This window comes from Pieris napi, chromosome 3 (assembly GCF_905475465.1).
Source record: "Pieris napi chromosome 3, ilPieNapi1.2, whole genome shotgun sequence".
NCBI lineage: Eukaryota > Metazoa > Arthropoda > Insecta > Lepidoptera > Pieridae > Pieris > Pieris napi.
The window spans coordinates 1,994,755-2,015,587 of record NC_062236.1 but is presented as its reverse complement, the minus strand read 5'-3'; the positions used below and the strand labels follow the sequence as shown (position 1 = coordinate 2,015,587).

The following is a 20,833-nucleotide window of genomic DNA, read 5'->3' as shown; positions in this document are numbered from 1 at the left end:
ACCATGAATTGCATTTTCTCTGCAAAACACACTACCAACCCTGTGGTTACAAAAATTAAACAAAACTTCATATTTTTACAACTTTATAGCAATAAAGTGTTTATAAATTTTACATCAATTACTTTTAAAAGTGATTCCTGTATATAAAACCGGAAGGTGATTTTAGTAAAATAAAATGTTGAAAGAATATAGAAAAGACGTGGTCAAATGTTAAAAAGTTTAAGATAAACACAATATTTGTATAATTTACTAGTTATTTTAAAGTAAAAAGGTTTTAGGTTTTTATGTTTCTTTTTGGATTGTATTGACCATTTACACTTTGTTAAAGAATAAATTTTACATCAATTTTGTACTTTTAAATTAAAGTAATGTGTGGCTTTACAGACGAAAGTGATTTAGATTACAGTAAGAAGAGAAAGAGCAGACCAAAGAGTATTAATTTTAAGAAAATAACTTACTTAGTTATTTTTAAGTAAAATAGTCCTTTTTCTTGAAGTCTGAAAAGTTACTGAGAGAAACACTTGACGGCGTAATTCAACTAACCTGCTTGTTCAACACTTCAGGCTGTGTTCTGTCCAAAACAAACTTCTCCTCATTCTTGGAGTCCATCTGGATTCTGGAAGGCCTAGTTCTTGTTCTATATCTATCTAGGGTGGACATGGGAGAGCTCTGGGGCTCTTTAACTGGAGTGGGTTTGGGGGCTGGTGGGGATGGTGGGGATGGGATGTAAGGGACAGGTTCTACTTCTGGAGATTCTGTGAAGGAACTGGGAAGTTTCGGTAGGGGAATTACTGCGTGCCCGGTGATAACTGCGTCATCTGGAATTTTAAACAAATACCGTGATATCCAAAAAGCAGGTGTATTTCACGTACACATAAATAAAATACAAATTGTACATTATATGTAACATACACATTGTTCACCAATAATATTTGCAAAGAAGAAATATATTAAATATTTAATTAACACACAAGTAATAGTAGTAGTCTTATCCTTCATAGTAATAATAATAATTAAAAATTCATAAATAGAAAATTAAAACAAATTTTAAGAGTAAAATATTTTAAATTGCATATTTGATTTATTATTCGTATTTCTTATTCTAGTCGTTTGTTTTATTGTATTTAATTATTAAAGCCCTTCGAATGTACAAACTTGTCCTTTATGCAAATGCAAATATATTATTATAATTTACGTTTGAAATATTCTTTAAGATAAAATATTTGCCATGTCTTAATTACCCATAATATCCAAATCGGCGACTTGAAGCTCTCTGAGGTGGAAGCTATGCGATCCTCGCATCACCATCTCCAGGTTGCGCGGTCTGCGGCGTGATCGGGGAGACAATTCCCCTTCCTCACACCCTGTCCACACACCGGAGTCACTGGATACTGCCGAACCTGCACCTGATAGTGTTAATAATATACTTTACAAGCGGACCCGACAGACGTTGTCCTGCAAATTTCAAGCGATTAGGATATTAAACAAAGTATGAAAGTCTGCAGCGCGATCTGCCGGGTTGATTCGTGAATCTAAACCATCCAGGGCTCCACCCAAACGCATACAAAAAATCAATCAAATTGGTCCAGCCATTTAAGAAGAGTTCAGTGACATACACACGTACAGTAGAATTATATGTACAAGATCAAAGAAAAAAAGATCTGCGGTGTGCAACTTTTATTGAAATCGGTCAAGAAGTTTAGGAGTCCATAGCGAACAAACAACGTGATGCGTATAATTCATATACATATATTAAGAAGATAGTAGGCATCTACTTTAAATATTATTTTTTCTAAAATATGGCCAGAAGTTTCGCGCTGAACGCGATTGCTGGAGAATTAAATTAAATGATGTAATATATTCGTTATTTAGAGTGTCCATGGGCGTCTGTATCAATTTACATCAATTGAGTGTCCATGGGCGGCTTATCAGATGGGCCTCCTCATAAATCACTATATATGTCAACTCAGTGGTTCAAATGAGTACACCAAATATATATAACGAGAGTGAACTTGGAAATACATAATTATTGTAAATGTATTTATTCGAATAGAGTTCCCGGCAAAATAATATATATTAAATAATTATTATCGGTCTTATTGTAATTAGATAATTATTCAACTTAAAAATTTAACTGTGCTCAGTTTAGTCACGTAAAGTATTTAAATAAATAAAACAAAATTATTTGATTTTGGCCAGCGATAAAGGTACACTACAACTAAATTTTTTAAAATTGTTTTAATTTTCTAATTATCAATTTTTAATTATTATTATTACTATGTAGGTTAATATTGTAATTACTTTATACTTGTGGATGGGAATTAAATAATTTCTGGTAAAAAAACGAAATAATTAATTTAAAATTAATTATTAAATTTAAAATAAATTACAAAGATAACAATGTATTGTAATATTATAAAACTGATTATATAATGTCGTTTAGAAGTAATTACCGAAGTGAAAGAGAATTGGAGCCGGCAACAGAATGGCCCGAACCCGTGACAATTCACTGTATTTAATAATTGTCTGGTCAAGGAAATAAAAATATTATGATTTCCGGGAATCCAATACATAAAAAGGACAAAATTTGTTCATAGTACTTTAGACATTCTTAAAAAATATTAGAACAAAAATTATAAAATTTAAATTATTTAATTGCGTTAATTGTTAACTAAAAATAATAAAAACAAATTAAGCATATTATAACTGTTTAATATTTTCTTACCTTCTCGCCATCCATCCGAATGTGTCTTCCTATTGGTATTTACCACCTGAAAACCAAAAGCCAACATTTTTAGTATTAAAACACAACCATTTCACTAAACAGAACGAACTGAATACTATGAAGGTTCCGGATATAAACGGTAAAACTACGAGCGACAGATCTCAAGACTTACGATTTCTCGACGTGCACTCGTAAAGAGTAGTTTTCGAACAATTAATTATGCGCGCGTTACAAAATTTCGCTTTACGTTCACATTTGAGCAATGTTTTCTTAATTTCTATGTGGAATAGTGCAATCATTATTTCAGTAAAAGTTATAATTTATTTTTTATAGAAGTGAGCAGTGTTGGCCTAGTGGCTTTAATGTGCGACTCTCATATTTGAGGTCGTAGGTTCGATCCCCGGCTGTGCACCAATGGTCTTTCTGTCTGTGTGCACATTTAATATTCGCTCGAACGGTATAGGAATACATCGCGAGGAAAGAGGCTTGCCTTAGACCCAAAAAGTCGAGGGCGTGCGTCAGGCACAGGAGGCTGATCACCTGCTTGGCTATTAAATTGACAAAATGATCATGAAACAGATACAGAAATATGAGGCCCAGACCTAGAGGTTGTAGCAGCCCTATTTTTTTTTTGGGAATAATTAAATAGACCACGAGAGACTGAGCAATGTTAGCTGCGTTTGTCTCTCAACCCAGAGGTCGTGCGTTCAACGTGTGCAACAAGTTTTTCTATGTAATTCTCGTGGTTCGGTAGAAGTAAACATCGTGAGGAAACCGGTATGATTTATCCAATATTGACTGTAATTTTTAGGTATAAAAGGCTAATCATTTACCAGCATTAAGAAATCCGTAGAATAAATATACGCTTTTAAACACACTCTGTGTTTTCAGTTTACCTAATTTTTGTATGTTAATCTTTTAAACTGCAATGCAAGCAAAACTCCGTAAGAAGTGAAGAAATTTAGTGAATTATGCTTCAAAGGCTAAATAACAACAGGCTTCTCGAAAGGCACTCAAGGGCCACTCTAGGCCTAAGATAAACCTTCTCTAATCTTCAGCGCCTTTGATCTAATAGTGTCCGTTCAATGGGAGTCTAACGTTATAGAGGATAAATTGCAAATTCAATTTTAATCTGCTAAAAATAGAAAATATTAAAAATAAAAGTTGTTTTGAAATTACGTTATAGATACCCTCATATATTGAAACTGTTATATAAGATAATAATTTGCAGCCGAAAATAGAAATCGAACCACGTATTATAAAAAGGAAAGATTTAATGTTCGTAAAACTAAAAAATTACTAGACATAAAAACATTATAAGCATTAGATTATATCTATAACCTAAGCATTTTAAGATATTAGGTCGCTCTAGGCCACTGCTTTACGACAACGCTGGACCACTGCACAGACTGCTACCAAATAAGAGGAGATTCAATTGGAATGTCTGAGACATCCACCATACTCCCCTGACATTGCTCCAACAGATTACCAATTATTTTGAAATTTAATACTTCTTGCAATACAAAAAATCCCAATCCCAAGGGATCAATGGCAAAAGTGCATAGATAAGAATGGTACATACTTTGATTAATTAAATATATTCTATTTAAAAAAATCTACTCTTAGTTCCTCCCATACAAAACCAATTCATATGTAAGGAGCTAATATGTATTTCCGAAACAATAACGGCTGTAACCAGAACTTCGCAGTAAAAATATTAAATATTATCGCGTCTTAAAAACCTCGTGTGTACCATACAAATGCATACTGCAGTGATATTTTCAGCAAACGACACCGGGTTACAAAACCACCAGCCCTGAAATAGGTTAAGGATGACCTACTTCCTAGTCTAAACGAAAATGAACTTTGATGCATAAACATAAAGTGCATTTTTCCTAAACACAAGATCGTGACGCAAAAGAATTCAATCGCGTCAATGAAAGTGATCATTAAGTTCTAAGCGATTCTAAATGAACAAATATTCATTAATTTATTCTTAGCTCGTGCATATGTGTTTTTAATGACACGGGGCACACAATCACATTTAACCAGACACCCCGGAAGTGCATTGCTGTTTGAAATGTAGGGTCTCAAGATAGGTAGCCAATATAGACATAGACATAACATTTATTACTAACAAAAACACACACACAACTCACAAAATAATAATAATCAAAGAAAAAATAAAATGAGAGATATCAAAAAAAACCCTTTTCCCATTCGGTTCGTTTCAAGTGTGTAATGCGTGTGTGGTTTGGTTGTAATTGGCCCTGGCTCAGCATTATGCTGAGGAGCAGAAAGTTCCACAGCGCTAGTCATTCTGCCAGATACCACAGCGGCTAGTTTGTCGCCTCAGTCGCAAAAAAAGAAAGAATGTAATAAATACTTAGTAGAAAAAAATAATAATAAAATTAATAGTAACTAGCTGACCCGGCTAACTTCGTTCCGCCTTAATAATAATATCGTTGTTACTTTAGTTAAACTTATTTTAGGGTTTCATTAAGGTGATAACTTTTTTTGCAAATAGAGAAATGTTTTATTGCTTGCCATTGCAAAAGAAAAATGGCAGTTACACATTAGGCCTCTTCTCTCTATCGCCAATATTGCAATATTGCATGTTAAAGCACTTTCTGCTTTACAACATTTTTTGATGAGGTAACACATGTTTTCGATCAAGATCAAAGCCTGGTTATGCATCTCCTCATTTACCTCAAGTTCGGAATTTCTTGAAGTGACACGAATTCGACGTAAAATGATGCGTAGTTTTGTCAACAAATGTCACCACATGCCGTGTGCATTCGTAAAATTAATTAATTAATTTATTGTTATTCGATAACTTATCCGATATTTTATTACTTATTCTGCTATTCGGAGTGGGGAAAAATCCATCAAAAAAGACATAACTAACATTGGTCCAGCCGATCTCGAGTTATAAGTGTTGTAACAAACACGACTTTCTTTTATATATATAGATATAGAAGATTCTCTCTAAAAATATCAGTATTAAACGGGGGCAAAGAATTCCCCAAGACAAATAAGGATTGCAGAAGAGTGGAATGGAGGAAGATATGCAACACCAACACGACCATTAGTAATAAAACGCGACAAAAGAAACAGATATTATTTGTCGACGAATTAAACACAAATAATGCAACACTGTCTTTCAGGCATTAACACAAATCTTTATTTATTTATACAAAATTCTCGTGTCACAATGTTCGATCCTATACTAAACTGTGACTGAACGAAACGGCTCGACCGATTCTTATGAATTTTTTATGCATATTCAGTAAGTTTGAGAATCGCCTACTATGTATCTTTCAAACCCCTAAGTGATCCACCCCAAAAATTGTATTCTTATTTTTTTTAGCCAATTTTTTATGATACAGCATATAAAAATATATATACCCTATTTTTTATTTTTTAGTTAAGAACTTATAACTTGAACTCTGAGGTTTATACCTATAGAGAAAAATCTTAAAAGTTTTCATTCCGGAAAACCGAGCAGTGTCTAGGGTAGCAAAATGTTCCATGTTAGTATATACTATAAGAGGTAGGCTAGGCATTAATGAGAAACGAAATTCGCGATGGAATAAGGAACATGAAACAGATACAGAATTTCAGAAATCTGGGGCCCAGACCTAAAATGGTCGTTGCGCTACTGTTTTTAATTTTATGAATCAATTTTTTGTGACCTTACCTGTTTAGTAGTTTTGGCATCTATAGTCTTCACTGCGGGAAACTGAGGCCGTGGTAGTTGGTTTGTTTGGAAAGTGTATTTTCCGGGAGGTTTCTGAGCTTCGAAGGCAGGCTGCCGAGCCGCGGGTGCGCTGCGGATACTTGGTGGTTCCATTTTTGGAGGTTTTCTGCCATCCTGGTCAATGTTTTAGGCATATTTTTACGGGAATTATTTTAGACAAACATTTAATTATTCATATATCACAGACGATCTATGTTTATTTTTTTTTGTATAGAGGGGCAAACGGGCAGGAGGTTCACCTGATGTTAAGTGATACAGCCGCCCATATATACTCACATTGCCATAGGGCTCGTAAGTGCGTTGCCGGTCTTTTAAGAATTGGTCATTAAATCGTTTAAGGTACGACCAATAAAATAAATCGCCCTTCTCATTCTCTCTTAATCGGTCTCAATCGCTCTCTCCCTTTTCTTCGACAAAAACGCTCTTCGTGACGTTTCCGTAAAATTTTACCCTCATGCGTCAAGAAGTTTGACTTCAAAAACCTATTAGTGGCGATAAATTAACTCTTCTCGTTTCCGAGAATGTCCAATAGGTCGACATAACTTATATTCTTAACCCACAAATAAGTCAAGTTACAGTTTTTTGTTATTCCAGCGAAACAATTAAAGACAGCTTCGACAATGTTTCATTTATATGAACATCCCTCCAACACCCGCAACCGAACTTAACTGGCGTTACGATTATAAATAAATTACCTAATAAAAACTTTCGCTACCATACTGGAAACGTTTTATTTAGAAGATACTCCAATAGTTGTGATATGAAAGCATCGATATTTATATTTGAACAATAGAGCGTGTTGAAGAATATCAAAGTTTAATTACTTAGTAATCTCCATAAAAAATATAGAGATTACTTATTAAAATTTGACATTATGACTAAATAATACATTTTCTAATCATAGCTCAGTTACGCTTACTTATTTTAGTGAATATAAACTTTAATCTGTCTGAATAAAGTACGATTTTCATTGACGTCAAGTGAAAACATTCTATTATTTTCAATACTTACTTGTGGATACTGTTGCGCTTGGTAAGTCAATATGACAGTTTGTTTTGTGACAGGTTTAGGCATCCCAGCTGCACCAACTATGTTAGTCACACAATTTCCAGTAACTTGAGTGGAGAGAAGGGGATTGTTGTATGATAGATTTGTACTTTTCTTATCTAAAAAAAGAAAAATACTTTGTTTAATAACTAAATATAAAGGTATGATAAACAAAAATTAATTAGATTATAATTACATAATTCAAATACAACATAATACACAAAAATCTTTGCGTTTATTGAAGTAGGAATGGCGGCAAAATCAACCACAAATACGCAGGCGCTAAAGCAGGGACTGTCACAGATAAAAAATATTGTCTTGTTTATGCCTTCTAGTAGTAATAACCCTTCTTGGACAAAAAGTAAACATAAATAATACAACACTAATATGTTATTATAGAACATGTTTTATTATTCAATTTCAATTCTGCGCCCTTAGGAAGCGATTTTTGTAGTTTATAATATAAATCTTAGATAATCGTATTTTCTAACTATATACTAAAAATATGTTTAGTTAATAAGTAATAGATTAAAATAACTGAATATAAAGTAGTCTAGAATAAGTACTTATAAATGATAATTTAATTATTATCAGGTTATAAAAACACAAAACAAACTTTATGTAAAACTTACCTAATGTATTATTATTAATAGCGGTTTCCTTATCTTTTGGTGGGGCGAAGGCCTGCTCCGCGGCCACACTCATGTCGGAAACCTTAGCTGTCTTGTTGTGCTGTTGCCTGAAACCGAACCTAGGGAATGAAATGTGTGTGTAAAGAGGGTGCTAACACACAAATGTGCACTTATAGCTAATACATGTCTACGGTAGCTATAATTTGTAATGAGTTCAATTTAAGGGAATGTCTGACTTTGTTAGCGCTATAAGGATATAAAAAAGTAGATTCACGATTTGTAAGACAAATGGATGAGCCCATAACGTTATTTGTTATTAAATATTGGTAACTAGAGCTGACCCTTAGACGTTTTCCTGTCATAGATATGAATATTGAATTCTATGCTCTGTGTTAAATGATATTTGCAGCGCGCATTCTGTCAATCGCTATTAGTTATTTAAAACAACTGACAGCTGTTATGTATAATTAATATTTTGGTTAAGTTTTCTTAAATTTTCTAACGTTCCCATCAACTTTCCTAATTTTTAATTTTTACGAGCGAATTCATTGCTTCAGGCATGATGCGACCAACACATATAGAGATTTATTTATATATATAGACAAGTCGGGTAAAAATAACTTAAATTATAAATACCTATTCTTGTCAATAGAATTTTAAGTTTTTGGTTTAAATTAAAAGTACAGAGTTTTCATTTCAATATTTGTTATACTAAGAATAAAAAGATAGAAGTAATTTCTGGTGATTCATTCACAAAAGTAAAAAAGGCAAAATAGATTAAAAATGAAAACAGTAAAATAAAACGCCTGCAATTTTAATGCCGCAAAGTTTCACTCTTGCGTATATTCTCATTGCTTTCGGTTTCGTTATAATTCATGATTTTAATACTCGAGCAATTTCACTTTTAAGACCAAGTTAAAAGAGAGATAGTCTTTTGTAATGAACCTATCTCTTTCATTGAAGTAACCTTCAGTGTACTCGGCGGGATATTTATTTTATATATAATAGTTGGACTTATAACATTATTGATATTTCGTAAATATAAAAGTCTTCTATAAAACTGTAGTATGTACAGTAATCCCCCCTATAACGTGATTTCTGTCCCACATATAACGCGGTATTTCCCCCCTATAATGCGGAGATTTCTCAAGTCATATTCTGTAGTGTGAAATTTATAATGATTTGTTGTCCATAATTAGTTTTGCGTAGTTATAAAATAAAACTAAATAACTTAGTTAAATTCATGTTCCTAGTTTTTACATTGTTAAAAAAACGGTTTTAAGAGAATACGCCTACAACGCGATATTCTATAACCAGTGGCGTAGCTAGGCAACCAAGGGCCCTGGGGCAAATTGAAATATGGGGCCCCCTGTTGTGTAAACTGATTAGGTTTTATCAAATAAAAATATACAAATACTTTAAAAATGCTAAGCTACTGGATAAGCATCCTGTCATATTTATTTTGAAAATGGGAGAAACTTCCAAAATTTCAGTTCGATCGAGATTTCTGGTAAGGTTTTGAGGGCCCCCTGAGCTTGAGGGCCCCGGGGCACTGCCCCGCCTAGCCCCTAGGTAGCTACGCCACTGCCTATAACGCGGTATGGGGGGATTATTGTCAATAGTTTCGCCGGCGTACGCGATATAGAGATGATATTGGTTTTTTATTCACATCTTGGGTTGGTTGGTCTATTTTTGTTAAATGTCAATAAGATTGGATTAATAAATTGTAATTATTCCTCTCACAATTCAAGAATAGAATAATAATACCGTTGACCCCATACAAACATAAAACTTGTTATAAAAATTATGTAACTATTTGCGAAATTGTTGTTTTACTTTAGCGGAAATTAATGATATCGGAGACTTGATTTCATTTTTATCTATAATTCTCACTTTCTTTTGCGCATATAAATTACATTGCAAAATAGGAAGTTCTGTATAACTTTCACCATAGAAAATATTATTTTACTGTTCAAATCAGCGTTGGTACTCTGTATCTCCCAATTGAAACAACTGTTGAGAATTATTACCGCGCGATCCCAAGCTAAGGATATATGGATAGGAATGGATAGCAGGCTCACCTGATGTTAAGTAATACCGCCGCTCTCAATGCCAGATGGCTCGTGAGTGCGTTCCCTTTTAAAAATTGATACGATCTTGTAGGACCCAAAGTCGAATTGGTTCGGAAATACTTCAGTAGGCAGCTGGTTCCACAAAGTGGTGTTGCGCGGCTGCCTTAAAAAACGTTTGTGGAGCAGCAGACGGCGTGGTGATACGGATGGTATTTTGTATTCTGCCTTAACATTCGATGATAAAACTCAGCTGTAGGTATTTGAACAACTCCTCTGAACATTCTCCATGGTAAATACGGTAGAAGATGCAGAGTTATCCCACATCTTTACGCAATGCCATGGGATCTAGCCGCTCGGAAAGGTATTGGTCGTCGACAATTCGAACCCGTCTTCGTTGAACATTCAGAAACGATTCAATTACAATCGCTATCACTTTCGGATGTTACAGATTGTTTTGTTAAAACGAAATTCGCCATACAGCATTTCATTTTCCGTGCCAATTATGCAAACTTTATTAAAATGATTTCGTAATGTCATAGTCTAATTCCGACGCCGGGTTTATTATATTTGGAGGCAAATTAAAAGCCAAAAAACAAAACAACTTGTTTGAAACAAATATAATCCCTAAGAATATCTATAGTTAATTGAACTGTAGAAGTAATATGCAATGATAAACTCAAAAATTCCAAAAATTCTTTATACTTTAGAATGCTTCATTATAGCCAATATAAATTTAAAAAAAACGGGTGTGTACTTATGTACAGGCGGAATGTGCGGAGTGTTATGTATTTGGCGGAACAAGATAAAAAATTTATTCTACGTTCGTAGAACACTAAGAGTTAAGAGTTTGCAGTGTGTTGTTTGGAGACACTAACAATAGAAAAAACTAAAATGTTGACTATTGCTAACTTCTGGGTGTCGGTTTTTTGTGACAATGTGCGCTCGCATTGTAAAAATTTACTCTCATCATTTTTCCCTAACGCGCCAAAAGAAGTATTACTTCAAAACATTTCAAAGGCCGTGACGGGCCACTAGTAGAATTTAAATGTTCAGCATCTTTACCCTGTACCTTCCAATACCGACAGCGTTTAACAGTTTTTGTGCCGCGCGATTCCAAGGTTGCGTCAGCGCTTCGGATATTAAGGGTCTACAGACTACATTGAACTGAAAAACGTCGGTATCGCTATCGGAAGTTACAGGGTAAGGCCCTTTCTCCACTGCTCCGGTCCGGCGTCGGATACCGGAATGAGTCATGAGAAAAATATCGGAAGGCCGGATTGCGCTTCTCCACTATATCCGATCCGACAATAATAGATACTTGTATATTTATCGTGCAACACCTGTTGTTCAATCGTAAATAAAAGCGGTCTTCTTTATTCAATCTAGCTTTCATAACGGTGCAGATGTCTATTTAAAATCAAGATTTATTTGCAATTAATGGTGTACAAAAAAGTTTTTTTTTACTACTAATGGTTTACTAAATCCGTCAAGAAACAGCGGGTGGTATATAACAGAGAGTGGCACAGTGCAGAGAGAAATAGCGGGATTTGGAGGAGTACTTTGCCAAAAAAGGGCACACAGATACCTATACGAAGACTGAAATAGAAACGTGTTTAAATGCGAAAGTATCTGAATTAAAAGGCTATTATCTAAGCTAATCTATCTAAGTTTAGGTATATATAGTTGATACATAGTTTCAATCCCTTAAAAAACTCTTTTCTTTATCTTTACATACTTTATCAATACTATCAAAGACCCTGAGTAAGCTTGAATCTTCTGATGAGGTTAAAATGTAGGTTAGAAATAATTGCAAACGCCAGTTGCTTTAGGAATTAATAGAACCTCAATAAAATAAGAATAGTACGTTTATACAACCTTTAAATGGCCATGAACTTTTCAAGCTATTGATTCATTCGGATATTATTAGACTACACTTTGAAATGTCAAACAAAAACGATTTATATATATATTTCGGCACGACTCTCAGGTTCCAAAAACTAACACAGACGCAGCGCACGCATATAACAACTTACTACTACACTCTCAAAAACATACGCATCCATTCTCATACTCATACATTCACACATACATAATATCTTAAACACTAAAACTGCACCATATACCGCGGAATAATTGGTATCTATAAATAGTAATACATAGTTATACCTACAAAGCAGGGACTCCCTAGCGTGTGGGGGTGGGGGGCTTTTGACTAGCGAATTTTGTCACAACCATATTTCTGTCACGAATAAGTTTTTACTATTATTAAACCAAGGTAAAGAAAGAATTGCATGTTTAAAAAGTTTTATAAACGATAACGGTTTTAATTTTAAAGCACAAAAAAACTGGCTAACTTATTTATTTATTTTTATTCATTAACACTTCATTGCATTACAATATAAAAATTGAACATAATTAAATGAAAAAGAGGGCAACTGGCGGCCTTATCGCTTTCGAGCGATCTCTTCCAGGCAACCGCTGTGAGAAAAAAATGTATTAAATTAGATAAGGAAGTGTGAAAAAATACATATTCCATATATGATATACTATACAAGAACAAAATGATATTTTAGTTGGTCATTAATGTAATGTTGTGCATTATTGTGATTAATACATTACCGATTAGTTCTGAGTGGTTGCCCCGCTGCCTCCTTCCGCGGCCGAGCGAGGGGCGTCGAACGACCGGACAGGACTTCTTCGGCTCGTAGCTCTTCTGTAGAACCTAGACAATGTTTAAAGCTTATTAAATAATATAATCGTGAATGCAATACATTATTTACTAGCGGGTCGAGTGAAAAGCACTGGAACAAGGAACTGTGGCTGTGTGTCGCTCGAGTGCTGAAAACTGGCAAGACAAAATTAAGAGTAAAATTTGTATTACTGTCACGAATTGTACCTTTGAAATGTTAATTAATTATTGAAGAGTAAAACAAACTAAATTTTCATACTAAAAAAGGTTCAGCCGTGGGTTAAGTTCGGTGGCGGTTGTTGTATCGGTTGCCTATCAAAGAGACCTTATAGAAATTCTTTATTTAAAACATACAGAACTGGACTGGCTGTCGAGGAGATATCTATGTCTCATCACTACATAGTATAAAACAAAGTCGATTTCTCTGTCCCTATATCCCTATGTATGCTTAAATCTACGCAACGGATTTTGATGCGGTTTTTTTTAATAGATAGAGTGATTGAAGAGGAAGGTATAATAACATGCATTAAATAGTGGAGAAATACTGTTATTTTTGAGGTTTCTAATGCGATGTCGTAAATAACTAAATTTTTTCCGCATACATTGCAAACGCAGGCTACGAGATTTATCAAAATAATGTACTAAGTATTTTACACATTGAAAAGGTCTATAGAAAACTCCGCGATGGTATATGTCTACCTCTTATGGATATCCCACAATAATATTTTTTGGTCATTTACTTTTAACAACAAATAATGGTTAATTTTCGAAGCGATTATAACCAACACAGCATTGATCTTTATCCAATTAAATACCTTAGCATATGATTTAAATGAATATTTTCGAAGATATTACAGATTTAATAATTGCGGGACGTAGCGTTTGCGGCGGTACCGGCCAGCCGTGGCATTCTTCTTTCACAATGGTAAGCAATAAAACATTTCTGTATTTGCAAAAAAAGTTGTATTAATGTGTAACCTTAATGAAATCCTAAATTAAGTTTAACTAAAGTTAACACGGTATTATTAGACTGTTAGGCGGAACGAAGTTAGCCGGGTCAGCTAGTTAAGAAATAATTAGGGGGCAAGGAGTTCCACTCTTTTGCTGTTTTCACAAGGAACGCCAATCCAGGTATCACCACGGTTGGGGATGTCAGTAACGAAGGAGTGAAACTCCAGCGTGCTTCTATACGACCATAGTTTGGAAGGATGACGAAATCAGGTTGTGTAGCAAGCTTTCTACCTAATTTAATTTTTTTTATTGAATTATTGAGTAACATTCACGTAGGTGAGTAAGCTAAAAATATGTTCTTGCGTAGAAGCCTGTTTTGTAAGTGGTGTTATAATAATCCCATTGAATATAATACAATATTTTCTATTTTAAACCTAAGCTTCTTTACACGGTCGGTAAATCGAATCGTCTAAAGAAAATAACCTTCAAAATAACACATTAATTCTTGAAATGGTGTTTGATATGGAAGCTATACAAAGGGGTGACATACACCTGTCGTAACCGGAACTCTAGCATGTGTGTTCAAGGGTAGGTTTGGGGGTTATATTTTTTGCCTTTTCAAAATAGCATAAACTTATTAAATGACCTTTATAATTGAGGTTAAAAACTCGAAACAATAAGATTTCGTCTGTGTTATCTTTCAGCATCAAGTTTATTTTTGCGACCTTTTTCTTTATAGAGCAAAAGGGCAGGAGGCTCACCTGATGTTAAGTGATACAACCGATGGACACTCTCAATGCCAGAGAGCTAGCGTGTGCGTTGCCGGCCTTTAAACGAGCTCAACTATAGTATTTATAAAATCTTTTATGAAAGTTTCTCTTTAATAGTAATACGGAGTTTTCGTGTTTTGTAATGTATTTTTTAAAGTATAAGCTTGAAGAGGCTAGTCCAACTAGAAACATACCTCCATTCCCATTTCTATCATGTGACTTCTTCTTTCTAGCGTTATCATCAGCTCTTGATGTGCTAGCCGGACGTCGCCTAAAGCCAAAGGAAGTGGCAACTCCTCTGGTCTGTTTGTTGCCATTGCTCACACTCTTGTCTCGCTTCTTAGCCCCTTTCGACTCGGAGTGACCCTGAAGAAAAAAAAATATTATTATTCAAGATATTTATCAAGTGGGTCAAATGCCGAACAGATCGGAATTTATTTCTATAAGTCTGATACAAATAGATCACAGGATAAAAAAATCATGTTTTTAGTATGTATGTAGTAGGTATAATTGTGAGAGAAATAAGACTCTTAAGTTGTACTTGTGATTATTGTAAAACTTAATTTGGTTTACATTTAAGACTAAACGCACAATAAACAAAACTAGGAAAATCTAAAATAGGAAGTCTAATATTTTTATTGAATTTTAATTATTTTAACTTTTAATTTTTCGTATCATTTATGTAAAATAAAAATAAAATATGTTTATTATGGAACATAAGATACATGTATCACTTATTCCACGTCATTAAATTTGAAGGCATCCCTACTCATCGGCAAAGAAGACAGAGGGTGTAGGCCGAGAGAAAAAGCCGGCGTAAAAAACTCTCGGTACTCTTTTAAAACAGCAAATCATCAAACAACACTTATTTAAAACAAATATCGCAAATTAATTAGAAGTAGCCTGTCTAGCACTAGTCCCATATACCATACCATGTATACCATAATTGTCATGTATGTATTTTATAAAATACTAGCTGACCCGGAAAACGATTGTTTTGCCATGTATACTATTTCTAGGAAACATTTTTTTAGTTCAATAAAAATCACTATCTATTATAATTAAAAATAGGGGTTGATCGTAGAGTCGTGAAAATTAAGGGCTGGATGTATTTTTGTATGCCGCATCATAAAAATATAAAAACAAAAAAATTGCCAAAAAATATTTTTTTGTTTTGGGGTGGACATTTATCGGTATCACTTAGGGGTTTGAAATATAGATAGTAGCCGATTCTCAGACATACTGAATATGTATAATTCATATAAGTAATTTCATAAGAATCGGTCGAGCCGTTTCGGAGGAGTAAGGGAACGAACATAGTGACACGAGAATTTTATATATTTAGAGATTACTTTAACGTATACCAAGGTCCCTATGTTAATGAACTTAACAGATTAACATTAAATTTTATTGATGTCAAAGCTATTATGTCATAGGTAAAGTTATTTTAATCTTCTTAACTACGCTCGTTTAACTAACAGGATTAAAAATGTGATGGATTGGAAGTGACGTTGGACATGCACGATCTACTTTTAGTTCTAGTTAAGATTAGGTCAGGTATCTATTAAATATATTCTATAAATCACTTGAAACTACGTGAATAAATGCATTTTTTTATAGTAAACGGGCAGGAGGCTCACCTGATGGTAAGTGATACCCCCATGGACACTTGCCAGAGGGCGCGAGTGCGTATTGAAATTATTGTGGGCGATAATGGTAAAAATCACAAACAAGTATTAGCAATAAGACATGTTAATCAAAAAGGACTTAATGTAATAGAACACTTGTATGAGAACATTTCTGCCCTGCGATTCTGTAATTCACTTTTCGAACTCACACAACTCATATTCTGAAAAGGTGGGAGGTTGTAGTTTATTGTTTATTAGAATGCCAAATCACAAAATGACTGCTTCACGACTGATTTGAGAGCGACCGCCGATGCAAACACCGCTGTGTCAGTTCGACAAGTGAGTTACAGGATCGCAGGGCTGATCACGAGTTCTATGTAACCTTATTTTATGTATGTTCTTGTATATGTATCAAAGTGTAAATAAAAAAATTCGTTATATTAAATTAAATTTGTGTATGTTCTAAATAAAATATGATTATTAATCCCGCGTATATTTTGTTATCAATTATTCAAAAAGATATATAGGATAACTCATAACATACATTTAAACGATTTGGAATGTGTGTAATTAATACTACTAATACTGGATATAATGAAGCGACTGGGTCTACGGGTTCCAAGCAAGAACCAGAGGGGGAAGTCTCAACTTTTGGATGTACCGCGCGGACACTTCACAAATTGAAGTACTAACTCACGCGAGCTATACATATAATATATACCTACTATTTCTATCGAGTTAAACCTATTTGTTTGTACACTGGCTAAGTTCACAGCAGTTGATGATATTATTAACTACGTATATTATATAGTATTGTTTTTATTGTAGGATTATCGGTGTAGGTATTATTGTGTAGATAAAAACTATAAACATATGAATCATATATTACTTAGAAAATACTTGCATCTATTAATATGTGGCGCATGTTACTTCCTTATTTAGTTGTTCCTGTCTAAGTTCCGCCTAGAGATTGTCAACGTAATCTTAGTATTACGTCAGTGAGTTGATTCCCTAACTCAACTAGAGTCACAAAGAAAAGAGGACCAAGAATGGTTTATTATTGACCCGTTGATCGCGATATTATCCGTAGAATAACAACAAAATCTAGTACACTGCCTCCTTATCTATATAAATAAAAATGAATCGCAAAATATGCCGCTGAGCGCAAAACACGAAGACGTAGTTTTACTTATTCTTTGAACTCTGATTTTTATGAAGTGCAATTGCAAGGACAAACCTAAAAAAAGAGAACACGGAGAAGCGAACAGTCTCTATGGGGTAGCAAAATTTTTCATGTCTTGGTATATAAAGCAGCTAAAATCTTATTAAGTTCGCGGGGGCAAATAAATGAAAATACCTAAGCAAATAAATAAAAATATTTTTGGTATAGAACTCTCTTACGAGGTGAAGCCTCCAATGTGCCATATTTAGGCAACCAGAAGCCAGTTGTTACTGATATTTTTATAAATTCGTCGTATCTTGCGTAAGGCTTGCCTGGTTTTCTCTAACTGAAGGGCCCTTAAATTTTATTGCTCTAGGCATTAAACCAACCTCTCTAAAATTCATTAATATAATAGAAACAGGAACGTATGAGCTATACCACCCATTTCTCATTTTCATTAAAAGTCTAATGTCAATTAAATTGGTTCAAATACATTATAAGGATTCATCAATAATTTTATTAATAGCTAATAATATGATCGCATATTTTCCCATGGATTCCTTTGTATTAATGCCGAACTTAATTATAGTATTCGAGAACTGACCTTTTGTAAAATTGTTTCGTTTCGAAAAGTTATTATAATCTAAGATCAAATTTAAGCGAATTTAGTAATCCATTTTCTACGCGTGTTTTACGGAATAATTTACAGTAATTATATAAGTCTCTCAAACACAAAATAACTATTCATATAGGTGACCATAACACAAAATTAACAATGGTAACACTTAGGAACGTCAACAGAAAAAGTTTTAAATCGATTCTAAATTGACATTTACTACCAGTTTGTAAGTCAAGGGCGTAGAGCGTGCAAGAAATGGCAAGAACTCTCCGCCACTCTTTTTAATCGCCAAGTTTTGAGTTATACAAATTGTTTGGAGCTAATCAATCCCAAAGATTAGGGGATTAAGATTATCATTAAAATAAACGTCAAATTTATAAAAAGCTTTACTGATTAATTAACGTTATTATTAATTCATTAATAATAATAAACCAAAACCTCAAGTTGTAAGCAATATTTTTTTTACATTGGTTTCCATTCGATACCCACTCCACACTATTCTAAGAACAGGGGAACTAGCGGAAATTATCTCGATCACATCAGGTGAGCCATACGTCATCAGGCCAGCCTGATCACTATTTATTGTACGAGATATTAACACTATTCATTGCGCATATAGAAAGAAAAATACAGCGACAGAGTTGAGAATAACATAACCTCCAGACTAACACGGTCTTCGTCCCCTACGTATTATTTAAAAATACCCCTCGGAAGTCTCCGTCAGATATGGCACATTGACAATAGCCTCTCATGCTTGACATATTTGGCACCTCGATCTGTGTGCGGCCTACTAACTATTAATGACGTCTTCTGTTTCAAGCCTTTGAACATATGCTCCCGGGTTATGTCATCAAATATTTAAATGAATAAAAATAAAGCAATTTCGCTACAACGTTTAGTTAGGTCTGGGCCTCACACTTCTGTTTAGTCAATCTAATAGGCAAGTAGGTTTGGGTTTAAATAAGCGGCTTTCCTAACGACGTTTTCCTTTACCGTTCGAGCGAATGTTAAATGCGCACATAGAAATGTAGTCTATGGTGCACAGCCAGGAATCAAACCTACCGACGTCAGGGATGAGAGTCGCACGCTGTCAGGCCAACACTGCTCTCAAAACTCTTGATAATAACAAACAGCGAACGTTGCCACAAAAAACTCTTTCATAACATCGTAGTTTATAATAAATTACATTGAAATTCACAATAGGCTTGAGCCGTGCGAAAGTACTGCCAGTAATGGTACATTCACCTGAGAACGGGGAAGGAATATAAACATAGGTATTTACTTAAATTTAAATGGTTTGTATTGTTACGTTATTCAGTGCTGGGAATTGTGAATGTTTAGAACGAATACTATGTAGAATGTACGAAATATGACTAACAGAATGGACAAAAGACGCTATAAACAAGATTGTTAAAACTTCTTTTTATATTATTGTAATACAACTATGCGTTGTAAACCTCTTCCTTTGAGCTTTTTGAATGTTTCAGATGTTAATAGGTTAAAAAATGTTTTTATCTATATATATATATATATATATATAAATGTTATGTTGGTTTGTGTACGCTTCAAAAACTCAAAAAGTTCTGCACCGATCGAGCTGAAATTTTAGCATGATATATAATCCGCATCAATGATTGTTTTTATCTATTTTTTGTTAGTTTTTTTTATTTTTTCTTCCACAAGTATTGCAAAATTAAACTTATATGAAATGTTTTCTTTGTTTTGTTTCTCATTTCTCAACCATTCAATCATAATTTGCCACAGCGAAGCGTGGTAGGGAACAGCTAGTTTATTATAAAAATTATAATATATAAGAATTGGCCATTGGGAAGCCTCTTCCATAACAAAGTTAATAGTAAATTCCATAACATTTTTGTTTTGTTTCATCAATTACATTCGATAAGCTTGCTTTGAGAGTTCTGGTTCAAAACCGGAAGTAGCATATATTGTAAACAAATTCATTAGGAGCGAGACAGTTCCATACAAAAGAACTTTTTACTTTATTGACGATATGTTGGTCCGCAATAGGAACTATATTTTTTGTTTATATGTATATATGTATTTTTTGTATGAATTCACACCGCATGCGTAATTAGATCGTATTTGATTAGATCCCGCAAAACAGATTAATATTGATTACGATTAACAAAGCCAAATTTCAAGCAAAATTGAAGATTTATTTTATTTACATTTCGTTATATTTAAACAAAAGCAAATAACGTAAAAATTATAAGGGTTGCAACGGACGGCTTTATTGCTGACAAGCGATATTTTACTGGCAACCCAAAATTTTAGATTTATGTCATCATAACATGTAACGCTCGTAGTGACCAAATTTGTTTTTCTATGTGTCAACCTGTGGTGTCAATCATGCCACCCATACGCGTTCGTTCAGAGATAATAGACGGAGGCGTGATTGTGTAAAGGTTATTACTTATTATAATCTGTGATTCAAATCTCTATGGAATAATTCGAAATGTCAGAATGGAAACACGAACGAACGATTCAATGATAATGACAGTATCACAATAGGATTTTAAATAACCTGCTATGCGAAGACTATGTTTTGAAAGTGTAGTGTAGTTGATATACGAACGGTGAGACCGGCAATGTTCAAGGTCAAATGACAAGCTTTAGAGTGAACTAACACTAACATCTGTCAAAAGTCTTAGGATTTCGATAATATTACGTTTGCGCACATAGTTTAGGGTGTACTGGAGGAAAATGGAGGCGTACGTCTAGAAATAGACAAAAGAGGCTGGTGATGATGTCTGCAAA

General features: G+C 33.9%; 1 protein-coding gene across 12 annotated transcripts in view; it reads right to left on the bottom strand.

The window, feature by feature from the left end:
- LOC125063606 overlaps window positions 1–20,833 on the bottom strand; it is a 115,569-nt gene that overhangs the window by 41,569 nt on the left and 53,167 nt on the right. For 10 of the 12 annotated variants that reach the window (XM_047670129.1, XM_047670130.1, XM_047670131.1 and 7 more), the window contains 8 exons: window positions 14,841–15,012; window positions 12,856–12,958; window positions 8,165–8,283; window positions 7,497–7,651; window positions 6,426–6,599; window positions 2,726–2,771; window positions 1,242–1,406; window positions 544–818 (listed from right to left, as the gene is read on the bottom strand). In XM_047670129.1, the coding sequence (XP_047526085.1) occupies window positions 544–818; window positions 1,242–1,406; window positions 2,726–2,771; window positions 6,426–6,599; window positions 7,497–7,651; window positions 8,165–8,283; window positions 12,856–12,958; window positions 14,841–15,012 (1,209 nt within the window). The remainder of the gene's footprint in view (window positions 1–543; window positions 819–1,241; window positions 1,407–2,725; window positions 2,772–6,425; window positions 6,600–7,496; window positions 7,652–8,164; window positions 8,284–12,855; window positions 12,959–14,840; window positions 15,013–20,833) is intronic. The other 2 variants (XM_047670125.1, XM_047670126.1) reach the window with 2 other exon arrangements.